General features: G+C 42.3%; 2 protein-coding genes across 2 annotated transcripts; both read left to right on the top strand.

Moving 5' to 3' along the window:
- Nucleotides 1-1,667: 1,667 nt before the first annotated feature.
- Nucleotides 1,668-3,718, top strand: LOC114316500 (cytochrome P450 94A2-like). The gene has a single exon (XM_082899482.1). It carries the CDS (start codon nt 1,963-1,965, stop codon nt 3,502-3,504), a length of 1,542 nt encoding a protein of 513 aa, XP_082755608.1. The 5' UTR covers nt 1,668-1,962; the 3' UTR covers nt 3,505-3,718.
- A 5,999-nt stretch (nt 3,719-9,717) lies between these two features.
- On the top strand, nt 9,718-10,551 carry LOC145803790 (uncharacterized). Its single transcript, XM_082897137.1, has one exon. It carries the CDS (start codon nt 9,718-9,720, stop codon nt 10,549-10,551), a length of 834 nt encoding a protein of 277 aa, XP_082753263.1.
- The last annotated feature ends 4,647 nt before the right edge of the window (nt 10,552-15,198 follow it).

The raw sequence follows: 15,198 nt of genomic DNA, 5'->3' as shown, positions 1-15,198 counted from the left end.
TCATATTTGTAAAAAATCAAATTGATCGAATATCGAAAAACCTAACAATTATTTATTAAAAAAAATTTAATAAATAGTTTTATTGTTTAATAAAACTTTTAGATCAAATGGTTTTTGATATCCGATCGACTTGATTTTTTACAGGTATGATATATATGACAAATTTTAAAATATAAATGGTTCGAATCATCAAAATTAGACCCAAAAGTCGGCTCAATGACCCATCAAGTAGGAAATTAAGTAAGGAAGTCAAGAAGGGGATCCTTGCTCGGCTATAATAGTCGTCCATTAATGTTTGACATAAAGGAGGGGTAAATACGAAATAAAGACACATCAATGAGGGGTAAAAATGTCTTTTTACATTGAATCTAGCACATTTCACGTGAAAGCGCGGTGTATAGAGTTGTAGGGTAAAAATTATAGATTTTTTTTTTATTTTTTTGATGATTTTTTAATTTTTTAACTAAAATTACCATTTGCCAAACAAGACCTAAGACCTTGTTTGTCATAACCTAAAAAAGTCAAAAAGTCACTATCCTATTTAAGCCTCCGTTTGGGAATGGGTTGGCTTTTTGGCTTTTTTAGCCTGGGCTAAAAAGTTCGGTTTGGGAAGTACTTTTGGGTTTTTTGACTTTTTGACTTTTTTGACTTTTTTTTTTTTTTTAGAGAATAGTGAAATGATTATGGGTTGGATGTGATGTTTTGTTTGTTGTGGCTAAAATAACTTATTTTGTCTTTTGTGGCCATTTTAGCCACAAACCAACTTGCCAAACCCCATCTAAGACATCGTTTGGGAAGAGCTAAAGTAGGCTTTTTGGGTTATTTTAGCCACAAAAGACAAAATAGGCTATTTTAGCCACAAAAAATAAAATATCACATCCAACCCATAATCATTACACTCTTCTCTCACAAAAAAATCAAAAAAGACAAAAAGTCAAAAAGCCCTTCCGAAACCAACCCTAAGTCACATTATCTTATTTAAGTCACTTCACCTTTTTACCACATCACTTCAAATCCAACTCATATTTTATAAAAAATTAAAAAATACACTTATTTAAAACATTCCAAACCACCCCTAAATAACTATATAATACACCCTTGTTAAAAGATATGTATATTAAAATTTCCCATACGACAATGCTACGTAACTCAAATTTTGTGGTTCAAAAGTGACTCAAATGGCCAAAACGACGTCGTTTTGAGTACAGAACAACATAAAAATGGCCAAAACGACGTCGTTTTGGCCATTTAAGCCACAAAATTTGAGTTACGAGACATTTTCTTAAACATTAGAAAGAAAGAAATCCACATAAAAGTCTTAAAGATGATTGGTGGTGTCCCACTAAAAAGAAAAAGAGGATTGGTGGAACACACGCGGTACTCTATGATTTTTGGGTTTTTTAAAACGGTGGTAATATATGTATCAATTAGTATATTAATTAGTGTATTAATACTAGTTATGATATTATTATTAATTTTATTTATTAATTACATTATAAATGTTAAAAATCTCTTAAATTATTTTATATCATCAATTGATATACTAATTAATACACTAATTAATACATATAACATTATTCTTTTTGAAAGTCAATGGACAAGAAAAAAATTCTGAAATTGTTTCAAAATATATAATAAAAATTGTTGTTGTGAAATAATGAAATAAATTTTTGAATTTTTTTACATAAGTGTATATTTAGAAAAATATTTTTAACTTAATGACAGATTTTATAAACAGTAAAAAAGTAAAATCATAAATTTGTACGTAAATTTTAAAAATACCTCTCACACGTAATTTTTTTTTCTAAATTCTTAAATTAAAATTTGAGAACAATTTTTTTTAAAAAAAATTTGTAGTGTTATTAATTTTTATTTATTTATTTTTTCTATAAATCCCCCATCACATCTGTTTTCAGTCCAGCAAACCCCCCTTGTTTTTGGGTCATCACTTTCACAGCAGCCATGTTAGACCTGGAGCTCTCAATTTCTTTGCTCCTTTGCCTTTTCTCCTTACTTTTCTTCTTCTTCATCATCAATTCCAAGTCTATTTTCACAAGCTTTTGTTCCTCCAACAAGTCCGCTAAGAGTCCAAGATCATACCCACTTATCGGCTCTTTCCTCTCAATCTATGCAAATCGAACCCGACTCATTCAATGGACATCAGATATTGTGACCAGCACATCCACTTCCACCTTCGTCCTTCACCGCCCTTTGGGCCGCCGCCAAGTCTTAACTGCCAATCCTTCCAATGTTCAGCATATTCTCAAGACCCATTTCCATATCTACCAAAAAGGCGAATTCTTTCGAACACACATCTTCGACCTACTTGGCGATGGCATCTTTAATGTGGACGGCGAGAACTGGAAGTTCCAGAGACAAGTTGCTAGCCATGAATTCAACACCAAATCTTTACGCAAATTTGTCGAAACTGTTGTCGACACGGAGCTCTCAGATCGCCTCATTCCTATCTTCTCCACCGCAGCTGCGAACAAAACTGTGTTTGATCTTCAGGACATTCTTCAGAGATTCGGATTTGACAACATATGCAAGATTGCTTTCGGACACGATCCTGCCTATTTGCTGCCATCTCTTCCTCAAGAAAAATTCGCTTTAGCCTTCGAAACTGCTGTTCAAATCAGCAGCGAAAGGTTCAGAGCCTTTCATCCCCTGATTTGGAAAACTAAACGGCTTCTCGACATTGGATCTGAGAAACAGCTTCGAATTTCTGTCAATGAAGTTCGGGAATTCGCCAGAGAAATAGTTAAAGAAAAGAAGCAAGAACTGAGTGAAAAATCATCGCTCGAGTCCGTTGATCTTTTATCACGATTCGTTAGTTCTGGACATTCAGATGAAAACTTCGTCACCGACATAGTCATCAGCTTCATATTGGCAGGTCGAGACACCACATCGGCGGCCTTGACATGGTTCTTCTGGCTAATCTCGAGACACCCAGATGTGGAAAATGAGATTCTGAAAGAGATCAATGAAAAGTCGGAAGATGCGAGTTTTGAGGAAGTGAAGGACATGGTTTACACGCACGCATCGTTGAGCGAGAGCATGAGACTATATCCGCCAGTCCCCATTGACTCAAAAGAAGCGATAGATGACGACGTGTTGCCGGATGGGACGGTAATCAAGAAAGGTACGAGGGTGGCTTACCATCCATACGCAATGGGGAGATCGGAGAAGTTGTGGGGGAGGGACTGGGCAGAGTTCCGGCCAGAGAGGTGGTTGGAAAAGAGAGACGAGGCGGCCGGAAAGTGGAGCTTCGTGGCAAGGGACCCATACACTTATCCGGTGTTCCAAGCTGGACCGAGGATATGCCTAGGGAAAGAGATGGCGTTCTTGCAAATGAAGAGGGTGGTTTCTGGTGTCTTGCGGCGGTTTCAAGTTGTGCCAGCTTTTGAGGAAGGTGAAGAGCCTATTTTAATAGCTCATCTGGCGTCCAAGATGAGAGCTGGTTTTCCGGTGAAAATTGAGGAGAGGGTTGAGAAGAATTTCTGACGCCGGCGACGTTGCGGCTGTAGCCGTTGCAACAGTTTGAAAGACTTCTGTATATATGGAATAATTATTTGGTCTTTCGAGGTATCACCATATAGCAAAATTATACAATAGTCCCAGTACCAGGTTGTGGAGTCAGATCCTCTCTAGTCCCTCCTGTTGACTTTTCTACTCATGTGATTTTAAAAAATAGAAATAATATAAAAGAATAACAAAATATGAATGATTAGCACATAGTCACCGCACACAATAATTTTTCCTGGATATGACTTACTGATCTGAATCTGTCCTACACGATGTATTGTTGTTTGTATATCTGAGGCCCCTGCAACTATATACCCTTCAACGTTAACTTCATGTGAAGGTAAGTCAAAAATATGACTATTAAGGTCAAGTTTGACATTTTAAAAATAATTTATTTTTTTTATTTTTTTTTATCAAATCATTTTTTTATTTTTTTATACATCTTTTAGTAAAAAGATAAAAAGTGTATTTATTTAGCTCATTCCAAACAACCCCTAAGTTAAGAATGTTTGACAACTTGGTAAAGGCTTAGGGGTTAAGACCCTCATCCTAAGTTCAAAATCCCTTGGTCCAATCTCTTGGCCGTAGGGCAGTTGGTTAGGAGGTTGGCCTCAAGTTATTGCTACCACAGCACTTGGTGTGAGCCCAATTCTCGAGTCCTGACTTAAGCGAAGCCTCCCTTAGGAGGTTGGGATAAATTCTCAAGTTATAGTCTCCTATTTCGGAACGGACAACGGGACACCTTGGTGATTTCTGCAAGGAGCACTGCCCTGGATCTGCGGGAGAGTGGGAGGAATTTCCTGTAACAAAAAAAAAAAATAAATAAAAATAAATAATGACTATAGTCTTATAGAAGTGTGATAAAAGTGTGCCTCTCTTGGACATGATTTTAGAATTTTGTTTTTAAAATTTGATACGTTGGGAAATATATATTAATGATTGTGATTTTGAATCTGGGCCTCATCATGTGTTCTGGTTCTTTTATTTTTTATTTTTTTGAATATAAATACAACAAATTAAATAGATAAGGATTATCAAATTGATTTAATTTTTTGATGAATGACATAGATGAAGAGTTTGACAAAATAAATAATTAAAATTATCGAAACAAGACTCATGATCAACCCTACGAGCCTAGACAACACCCTCAATTCTAAATTAGGGATAGACGGTAGGAAAGCCAGCTCCTATAATTAAGGTTGAGAAAGTGTTTACTTAGTTTGGACCACTATAAATTTTAATGTTATACATCAATAATAATATATATATTTTTTTATATAATGAGAATCAATAATGTAATGTTGACCACATTTATATATCATATTTAATTTACTATCTCATATGTAATTGCATTAGAAATAGACATGTGTGGTGAAACTCATCAAATTTTGAGTACTAGGGTGGTTTGGTAATTGTTGATGTAACCTTGCGCTATATATTGTTGCCTCCTGTATTCTCTCTTTTCATTCTCTTGATATAGTGAAATTGGTGTGAGATATAGTGAAATTGGTGTGAGCTGTGAACATAGACAATTTTTTTGAATCACATAAATCTCTATGCCTCATTTCTTGTGTAAGATTGTTTTGCTTTCTTGTTGCTATTGTTTGTGTGTTGGCTTATTTCACAACAATTGCAATTCAAATTCTATGGCATTTATGCTGGATTACTTTGGTTTCTCAAGAAATTTAGGAGAAGTAAAGAAATTGATCAGTGATAAAGGATTATGATATAAAAGGTTGGAAAAAAGGTACTTACTTAACTGGGTTCTGTAGTTTCATTTTCTCAGCAAGTGATCATAGCATTGGAACAATTCACTGCAAATTCATCCTTAATTGGCATTTTGGGAGATTAGAATAAGAAAATATTGTGTAAACATAAACACACAATCCGAAAAGGAATATTGGGGCGTTCTTCCTTATTTATGATTGCTAATTCATTCCCTTCATTTTTCGGATACTGTGTTTCTTTGATATGTGAGGTTTTATGGAAGTTAGATTAATCTGTCATTATAAGCCTATTTTAGTTATGGTTTCTTCAGATTTTTAGGACAATGAAAGCTTTATGAAACAATGAAGAGCCAATTATGCTTTACATCAAACTGCTGTAATTTTGTGAAGTAACACAACTCCCCCCATCACTACCTTGGAATTTGACATTGGTGGGCTCATAGAGGCTTTTGGCCCACCACTTAGAGTCTAATTCACGGTTTAAGAACTAAAGTCCAACACTACAGAAACCTAACGTTGTATTAAGAACCAATGACATCTAAACACTTGTCAAGAGGAGAACCAGCCACGTAAACAAACAAAGATCCTGTAGAGTTATTGCACCGCACATCAGCCATTAATGAGGTCCCTGCAACATTAAATACAATAATTCCTTCACGTCGAAATAGGCAGCCTCACCATGAACAAGGCAAGTTAGAGCATAGACTTTCGGCCAACATGACAGGTCAGAGTGGACAAGGAAATGATGAACAAAGGATATAAGGAGGCTTTCAAGACACACAAAAAGTTAAGTTCCCTATCATTATTCTCTCTCTACTGGCCATTAACCTCTCTCTCTTCTAACTTGATCGTTGGAGGGTTTGCTGGGGGACTCTCGTTCCCCACTAGGCATTTGTGTAGGTCCCTGTGGGGCTTAGTGAACAGAGAATGGTGTTGGAAGCATGGGTCAACCCGACCGGATCTCCAGGGATTAGCAGTATCATCAGTTGGTGCCATTTGTGGGAACACCACTCCGCGTGACAGTTGTGCTCATTGTTATCGGAGACCCGTTCCCGATAATTCTTCCCTGCCGGCTATCAAGGTGGATGGCCACAACGAGATCCATGGCTTCTCAACACAACATCGTCGACCCCCAGGCTGACCCTTCCAATCCAAACAACCCACTTCAGTGTTTCACATAACTCACCAATAACATCAACTGCTTGGCCGAGCAAAACCAGGCCTTGATCAACGCTTTGCTCCAGCAAAACCTCCCTATACCTCCTCCATCACCACAAGATATCCCTCTCAATCGGGAACAAACCCCAAGCCATTTTTTCCAACAAGCCCACCTCTCCAACTTAGAGGGTTGGCAAGCCCCACCCCAAGGCATGAACTTGCCACCTCGAGGTTTACATCCGTTTGCTCAAACACTTGTCCCCTAAAGGAGAGGCTAGTAGTGTTCAGCCTCCATTGCACTCAGGAGGTGACAATGTTCCTATTTGGGATGCGGAACTCTGAGCCATGAAACTCCAACTTCAAGGAGTCATGCAGAACATACAGAATAAACCCTCCACAACAACCAACTCCCCGTTTGTCGCCTCCATCAGGGACAAACCCTTACCTCCCAAGTTTAAAATGCCCTCGATCGACTCTTTCGACGGCACAATGGACTTAGTTGACCATTTGGAGACTTACAGGACCCTAATGATCCTCCATGCTTCTCCTGATGAGATCATGTGTCGGGCTTTCCCCGTGACGCTTAAGGGGTCGGCTCGACTATAGTTTAGTCAACTACCGCCGGACTCCGTCTCTATTTTCCAACACCTAAGTGATTCCTTTCTGAGTCATTTCATTGGCGCTCAGTTTCTTAATATCCGTCAGATGGAGGGGGAGTCGCGACGTAGCTTTGTCACCCGTTTTAACACTGAAGCCCTACAGGTGGCGGAAAACGACGACAAGGTCATCCTTACGACTTTCATGGCCGGTTTACGATCATACGATTTCCTTTTCAGTCTCTCCAAAAACCCTCCAATCTCCATGACCACCCTCCTTTCCAAAGTCCAAAAATATATGAACACCGAAGACACTTTAGCAGCCCACCAAGAGACTTCAACTAAAAATCAAACCCCCAGGGAGAAGAGAAAGGAATCTGAAACTAGAGCCTCCCAATATACACAACAAACCCTTCAGTATACCGACCGACCCGCTCGTGCCGACCAATCGGCACCTACCCGACCGTCCAGTTGGTTCGAGCAGTACACTTCCTTCAATCCCTCCATGGAACAAGTCTTGAACCAGATCCAACAAGATTACAACCTGAAATAGCCCCAACCGTCGCAGTCTCCCTTTTACCGGCGAGATCAATCCAAGTACTGCCGTTTCTATAAGTACCACGGCCACAACACTAAGGAATATGTTAACCTTAAAGACCAGGTGGAGGATTTGATTCGACAGGGTTGCCTTAGCCGATTCACGGCAGCCTGTCCCCAGCAGCGACCAAGAACCGACCCCCTTGGGGGGCACCGCAGACATACCCCTCCCTGACAACCAGCACAACCCAAGCGGGACAATGATCGGCCCCCACCACAACCCTGAGCACAAGGCAACCCTGCCCCCTCGGTCAAAGGTCCATCCCGTTCGGCCTAACGAGCCAAAATCAGAAAAAATCAGACAGGGCTCCGATAAGGAAGTCGCCACATTGGATCGCCCCTTCAAACACCCCAAGCAGCAGACTGAACCCATCGCCTTTACGGAGGACAACTGCACAGGCATCCGTTATCCCCACGACGAATCCCTTGTCATCTCTGTTCTCCTATCCAATTAAAAGTCAGACGGGTGCTTGTTGACAATGTCAGTTCTTCAGACACCATCTTCCTGAACGCCTATTGCCAGCTGAAGGTCGGAGAAGAAAAATTGTCCCTTCTCCAGACCCCGCTAGTCAGCTTCACAGGGGATCGGGTGACCTCTATAGGCTCTATCAATCTCCCCATCACCATCGGAGAGTATCCATGACACCACCAAGTTACTTACTTACCTTGTCGTCGACTGTCCTTCTGCTTATAACATAATCCTCAGACGCACAGCTCTTAACGCTTTCCAGGCTGTCACCTCCACATACTATCTAGCCATGAAATTCCCCACCAACCTTGGGATATGTACCGTGAGGGGAGCAGACGATGGCTAGAGAATGCTACGTCGCCTCACTAAAAGAGGTCAAGCTGAAGGAGGCTATGATCATCGAAGGACTCGATGTCAGAGACGAAGAAGAGTTAGTCAGAGGGGAACCAGTGGAAGAACTTGTCGAAGTCCCCATCGATTTTAAGAACTTAGCCAAAACAGCTAGGATCGGCAGCCAACTATCCTCCCAGGCCAAGGCCGACCTCACAGCTCTCCTAACCGAGCACAATGATGTGTTTACCTGGACCCATTCTGACATGCCGGGCATCGATCCCTCTTTCATCACTCACCGTCTCAGCATGGAGCCCCACTTCCGACCTTTTTGCTAGAGGCATCGTATTTTTCACCCGGAACGCAATGCCCTCATCGCCTCTGAGGTAGACAAACTACTGAAGGCGCAGTTCATCCAAAATGTGGACAACCCCAGGTGGCTGTCCAATGTAGTCTTGGTCCACAAAAACAATGGTAAATGGCGACTCTACGTCGACTATTCCGACCTTAATCGAGCTTGCTCCAAAGATAGTTATCCCCTTCCCTGGATAGATCTGCTAGTCGATGACACTGCCAGACATCAGATGCTTAGTTTCATGGATGCCTGCTCTGGCTACAATCAAATTCTGATGCACCCGGCAGACTAGGAACACACCTCCTTCATCACAGACAAAGGAACTTATCACTATCGTGTTATGCTGTTTGACTTGAAAAATGCTAGAGCAACTTACCAATGTTTGGTCAATGCCGTCTTTCACCACCAGATAGGCCGGAACATGGAAGTCTACGTCAATGACATGCTAGTCAAGAGTAAACTCTCCTCTGATCATTTGGCAAACCTGGAAGAAACCTTCAAAACCTTACGCAAACATCAGATGAAGCTAAATCTGGAGAAGTGTGCCTTCGGCGTAGGATCTCAGAAGTTCTTAGGCTTCATGGTTAGCCAACGGGGCATTGAGGCCAACCTCGAAAAGATCAAGGCCCTGATAGAAATGCAGTCTCCCAGAACGGTCTAGGAGGTTCAACGGCTCACCGATAGAGTTGTTGCCCTCAACAGTTTTATTTCCCGGGCAACAGACAAATGTCTTCCATTTTTTAAAGTCTTCCGACAGGCTTTTGAGTGGAACACCGAATCTGAGGAGGCTTTTGAACAACTGAAGCAGTGCATGGCCAACCCCCCTTCCTCTCTCAAGCGCTCTCAAGTGAAACCCTCTTCCTCTACTTAGCAATATCAAACACTGCAGTCAGTGCTTCCCTTATCAGGAAAGACGGCTCAATCCAGCGTCCAGTCTACTATATTAGCTGCGCTCTCAAGATGGCAGAACAGAACTATCCTCTGCTAGAAAAAATGGCCCTCACTTTAGTTATAGCCTCAAGGCGACTCCGACCTTATTTCCAAGCTCGCTCCATAGTGGTTCTCCCTGACCAGCCTTTGAAGAAGGTTATGCAACAGCCAGAGTTGTCGGGCAGACTTATGCAATGGTCTGTCGAGCTCAGTCAATTTAAAATTTCTTACCAACCTCGGACAGCGATCAAAGGACAGGCCGTCGCCGAATTTATCCTGGAATTCACTAATCTCACTCTGAACGTGCCCTCTCCGCCAACGCAATTCAACACTGAGGCAGAAGACCCCTATTCCTGGACCCTTAGTGTTGATGGATCGTCCCGTAAAGAAGGTAGTGGGGCCGGTCTCATCCTCACTGCCCTCAGGAGAGGGTATTTCAAGTGTGCCCTCCGTTTCCTATTCAACGCGAGCAATAATGAAGCAAAAAATGAGGCCTTGATAGCAGGTCTTCGACTGGCCAGAGACATTGGTGTAAGCCATCTCCAAGTGTTCAGTGATTCCCAATTGATCGTCGAACAGATTACTGGGGAATTCGACACAAAGGAAGACACGATGCGAGCCTACAGGGACATTGCACTCCCTCTTGTTCGCCTTTTCAATACTTTCCAGATCAGACACATCTCTAGGTCAGAAAACTCCAAGGTAGACGAAATGGCCCAATTGGCCTCGGCCGACCAGTCAGACCTTAACCATGGCATCCGCATTGAATACCTGACCCATCCGACTATTTCACCTAACCAGCAGGAGGTTCACTTCCTCCAAAACGAACCTATCCCATGGGCTGCAGACATCATTCTGTTTTGACGCGGGGGGAGTTACCAGACGATAAACAGCAGGCCGCCAAAGTCAGAGCCCTATCGTCCAATTACATCCCCACCAACGGCCTACTGTACAAACGAGGATTCTCATGCCCATAGCTCAGGTCTCTCAGTTCTGCTCAAACGACCTATGTGATGAGAGAAGTCCACGAGGGCATCTATGGTAATTATTCAGGTGCAAGGTCTTTGGCCTATAAAATCCTCCACACCAGCTACTTCTAGCCTACTCTCAACCAAGATGCCACCAAATTTGTGCTCAAGTATGATAAATGCCAGCGCTTTGCCAACATCTCCTATGCTCCACCAACAGAACTGATTATACTCACCAACCCCTACCCCTTCGCCAAGTAGGGCATCGACTTAGTCGATCCCTTGTCCACTGGTGGAGGCCAGACCAAATTCTCTGTGGTTGCCGTTGACTATTTCACCGAATGGGTAAAAGTAGAACCCCCCGCTACAATCACTGAACGAAACACCACCAGGTTCATCTGACAGTCGATCGTGTGCCGATTTGAAATCCCCCAAGCCATCGTTTCGGACAACGGCAAGGAATTCGACAATGTCAAGTTCAGGAAATTCTGTGCAGAGCTTCACATTAGGTCATGTTTCTTCTCCCCAGGTCATCCCTAAGCTAATGGGCAAGTTGAAGTCACCAATTCCTCCCTCCTGAAGATCATCAAAACTAAGTTAGAAGCCACTAAAAGACTCTGGGCTGAGGAATTACCGAATGTGCTTTGGGCTTATCGGACAACCGCCCGAACCCCTACTGGGGAGACCCCTTTTCGCCTAACATACGGTGCTGAGGCAGTCATCCCAGTGGAAATTGGTCTGCCGACCCCTCGGGTTTTATGCCGAATCCAGAGCTAAATGAAGAGTTGCGTCGGGCTAACTTGGACCTGATTGAAGAGCTCCGAGAGACAACTGCTGTTAGACGAGCGTCATATCAGCAGAAAATGAGAACACATTATAACCGCAAAGTCTGACCTCGAGAGTTCGCAGTGGGTGACCTAGTCTTGCGCGAAGCAACCCTTGCCACTAAAAATCCGACCAAGGGCAAGCTATCAGCCAAACAGGAAGGACCCTATGTTGTCAAGGCCAGACCCCGCCCTGGCACTTACCGTCTCCAAGATATGGAAGGCAGAGACCTCTTCCATCCATGGAATGCCGAGCACTTGAAGCGTTATTTCCAGTGAAATGACGTCTCCTGTTTTTGTATTGTTCAATTGTTGTATGTCATCTTTTGCCGATCTGCACACTTGTTCATTTTTGCCCTTTCCATACATGGTGTAAACTTGTGATCAATAGACTATGGCTTAAATGACAATAATTTGACATCTCCATTATTTGTGTTGCATTTCAATAACAACTTTTTGACCACGTCTCAGCTAGACTGAGTAAGAAAAGCTCAGCTAGACTGAGTGAATTAAAGCCTCAGCCAGACTAAGCACGAACTGCTCAGCCAGATTGAATTAACTAAAGCCTCAGCCCGACTAAGCAAGAAAAGCTCAGCTAGACTGAGTTAACTGAAGCCTCAGCCAAACTAAGTGAACTAAAGCCTCAGCCAGACTGACCATGAAGAACTCAGCCAGACTGAGATAGCTAAAGCCTCAGCCCGACTGAGCCCTCCAAGTCTCAGCCAAACTAAGCAAGAAAAGCTCAGCCAAATTGAGTTAACTCAAGCCTCAGCCAGACTGAGCGTGAAGAACTCAGCCAGATTGAGATAGCTAACGCCTCAGCCCGACTGAGCTCTTCAAGTCTCAACCAGACTGAGCATGAAGAACTCAGCCAGATTGAGCTAACTAAAGCCTCAGCCCAACTGAGCCCTTCCAGTCTCAGCCAGACTAAGCGCGAAGAACTCAGCCAGTCTGAGTCAAAACTAGTCTCATCTAAACAAAGTATGCAGTTACAATCAATTGTTGCCAGACTTAGTTAAAATCCTAGTTTATAATCATCCATTTTTACTAATTCATACAAATTAGCCTGCTTGCCCATTTTTACCATTTTTACAAGATAGGTTACTTATCAAATTTCATATTCCCAAATTTTTCTTACCTATTTTTATACAATTCTACTCAGCCATTTTTACCATTTAAACTTTACAAATCAAAGCAATAACAATAACAACAACAATAAGAGAATTCGTGGTATTATTAGCAAACTTGCACTTTTATACAATTCGTTACAAAAATTACATGTACAAAAAAAAAAAAAAATTTTTTTACACTTCATTATAGCGATTAATCCCCCTCGCTGGATGCGAGATCTTCCTCTTCAATCCCCTCATCCAAGGGAGTCTAGGCAACGTCATCTTCCCCTACCTTCACGAGATTGAAGTCCACGTCTGGGAACAACTCTTGTGCCTTGTACTTAAAGCTCATCCAGCCATTGTCCCAGTACTGGCTCATCTCGTGCTTGTAGAACTCTGACCGCTAAAATCTTTGGATCACTTCTTCTTCGCTCCTACCTTCAGCGGTCTGTAGACGTCCCCCGAACGCTCCTGGGAGGAACGAGCTCCCGTTCCGTTCGATATTGGGGTCACTACAGCTCAGCACTCTCAAATTGTCACGGTTCTAAATCTGAACCAAAGAGTCCAAATCCGGCAAATTGTTTTGAGAAAACAGATTTTTGAAAGAAGTGCCAAGCATGGACTGCTTTGCCAGATACAGAGTCCCCACCTAAATATTTTATTTTGGGAAATTTAGGAAACCCTGACTCGTTTGCCTAAGGCCACGTGTCCGTCATCACCAAAGTTGCCTCGGCTCGGGAACTTGGGTACGATTGGGGAAGGTCACTTCGTGAGCACCCTCGCTCGCCCGGTCAGAGACCGGCCTCTACTAACCATGATATCTATTTTTGAAAACATTGTATGTTCTTATTCTGGTTATTAGCCTAGGTTACTATGTGATGCGCACAGCATACAAGTATAGACTGAGTCGCCTGAATTGGAACAAAACATTTTATGTTTGTTTGTTTGAAAATGGTTTGATGATGCTACCCACAGGTAGGCTTAAAATGCAGATTTTGCCACTATCTAGTGGGCTTAAAGTAAACAGTTGATGATTTTATTCCAATCCAACTAACCCAACCTTCACCCACAGGCATTCAGGCAGTTATATCACATAAGCACATAGCCTCATGGTAAGCATACTATTCATGGCAGTCACTCACACGCATGCAAGGATGCTAAAGCATAGAACTTACCGAGTACTCCAAGCCAAAATAGAAACTACATTAGAAATCATGCATGATCCTAAGTATACAGAAATGCCTAATGCAACACATGCAAAAATGAAAACTGTAGTAGGCTCGGTTATTCTAAACATGGCATATGGAATGCTACAATTAACATGTATTCAATTTGGAATTGAAAGTACAATGCAGTTAGTATGGTGCGCCGAGCTCGGTGCATGCAAAACAGATGAATGATGCAAACATGCTATCATACTGTATGCTAATTGAAATATGCCCTAATCTAACCATCATAAGCGGATAAATAAAAGGGAGAAAGACGTGGGGTTGGAAGACATACAACACACACACGCACACTTATTACCGTTGTGCCCTCACGTAGAGGGTCCGAATAAATATACAATCCCGAATAAAAGAATATTACAGTCCAAATATTACAGTCCGAATAATGTACAAATTCCTAATTAATTAACAAATTAACTAAGAAAGCTGTAAAACTGGCGTGCAAGCCAGAGACTGCCTTGCTTCTGATGAATGATGCATGTCTGGGCTGCCTTGCGCGGAAATCCACTGGGATGCCCCAATTAGCCTCTGTTTGCACCTGTTCTTGAAATGCGTGCCAAGCCCCGGAAGACCGTTGATTCTCGATTTGCTGCAACAGAGAGCAGGAAAGGGGCATAGCAATGTATTTTCACAAATATATACATGTCTTGATCCTCGTGCCACCAATCACGCATATCGAGGCATGATGGCCGAGGAGTCGAATTGCACAATTCAATATGAAATGAATGCACATGAAAACACAACAAGACCTAACTCCATCGTGGATAATCCGGAGTGTCGGTGACTGGGGAATTGAGACACATTCCGTCACTCGGAGTACGGAATGCACCTCGTTTCCCGTGCCCGGGCTAACTCCTATCCCGAACACGATGCAATATGCATGACATGCATGAAATGCAACTAAGATACAATCCTAATATACACAATGTCATGGAATGGCATACACGCTACACGAGGTAATATACAACCGGGCATACACAATGCTATGGATGAAATGGCATACGCAATGCAATAATGGGCTTACACCAACATGAGAGAGCCTCAGCCACACTCACATAGGAGGCCATCAGATGAAAACAAGACAACTCGAAATGCGTGCACGCGTGCACGCAAATCGAGAACCGACCCTCAGGCACCGAAATGCCACTCTAATGAGACATGGCAAAGACATGGAATATGATATGCGAATATGCAAAAATCAGTAGCAAAATGAGGGGGAAAACAGCCCCGAAACAAGGCGAAATGACACCCGATGCATGGAATTTCTCCAGAAATGCAAAACTAGGTACATGAAATGGCCTACAGCTATACAAAGCATGCATAATTGATACATGGAATGAAAATACGGAAGCAAGGCAGCCCCAAAACAAGTATTTTTACA

The sequence above is a fragment of the Camellia sinensis genome, chromosome 12, assembly GCF_055761805.1.
Source record: "Camellia sinensis isolate YWXY chromosome 12, ASM5576180v1, whole genome shotgun sequence".
In the NCBI taxonomy this organism is placed as follows: domain Eukaryota; kingdom Viridiplantae; phylum Streptophyta; class Magnoliopsida; order Ericales; family Theaceae; genus Camellia; species Camellia sinensis.
The sequence above is the reverse complement of the archived record's forward strand: the minus strand, read 5'-3'. Positions and strand labels throughout refer to the sequence as shown.

Coding starts and splice junctions, on each gene's coding strand:
- LOC114316500 (XM_082899482.1), top strand. CDS start 1,963: ATGTTAGACCTGGAGCTCTCAATTTCTTTGCTCCTTTGCCTTTTCTCC.
- LOC145803790 (XM_082897137.1), top strand. CDS start 9,718: ATGGCAGAACAGAACTATCCTCTGCTAGAAAAAATGGCCCTCACTTTA.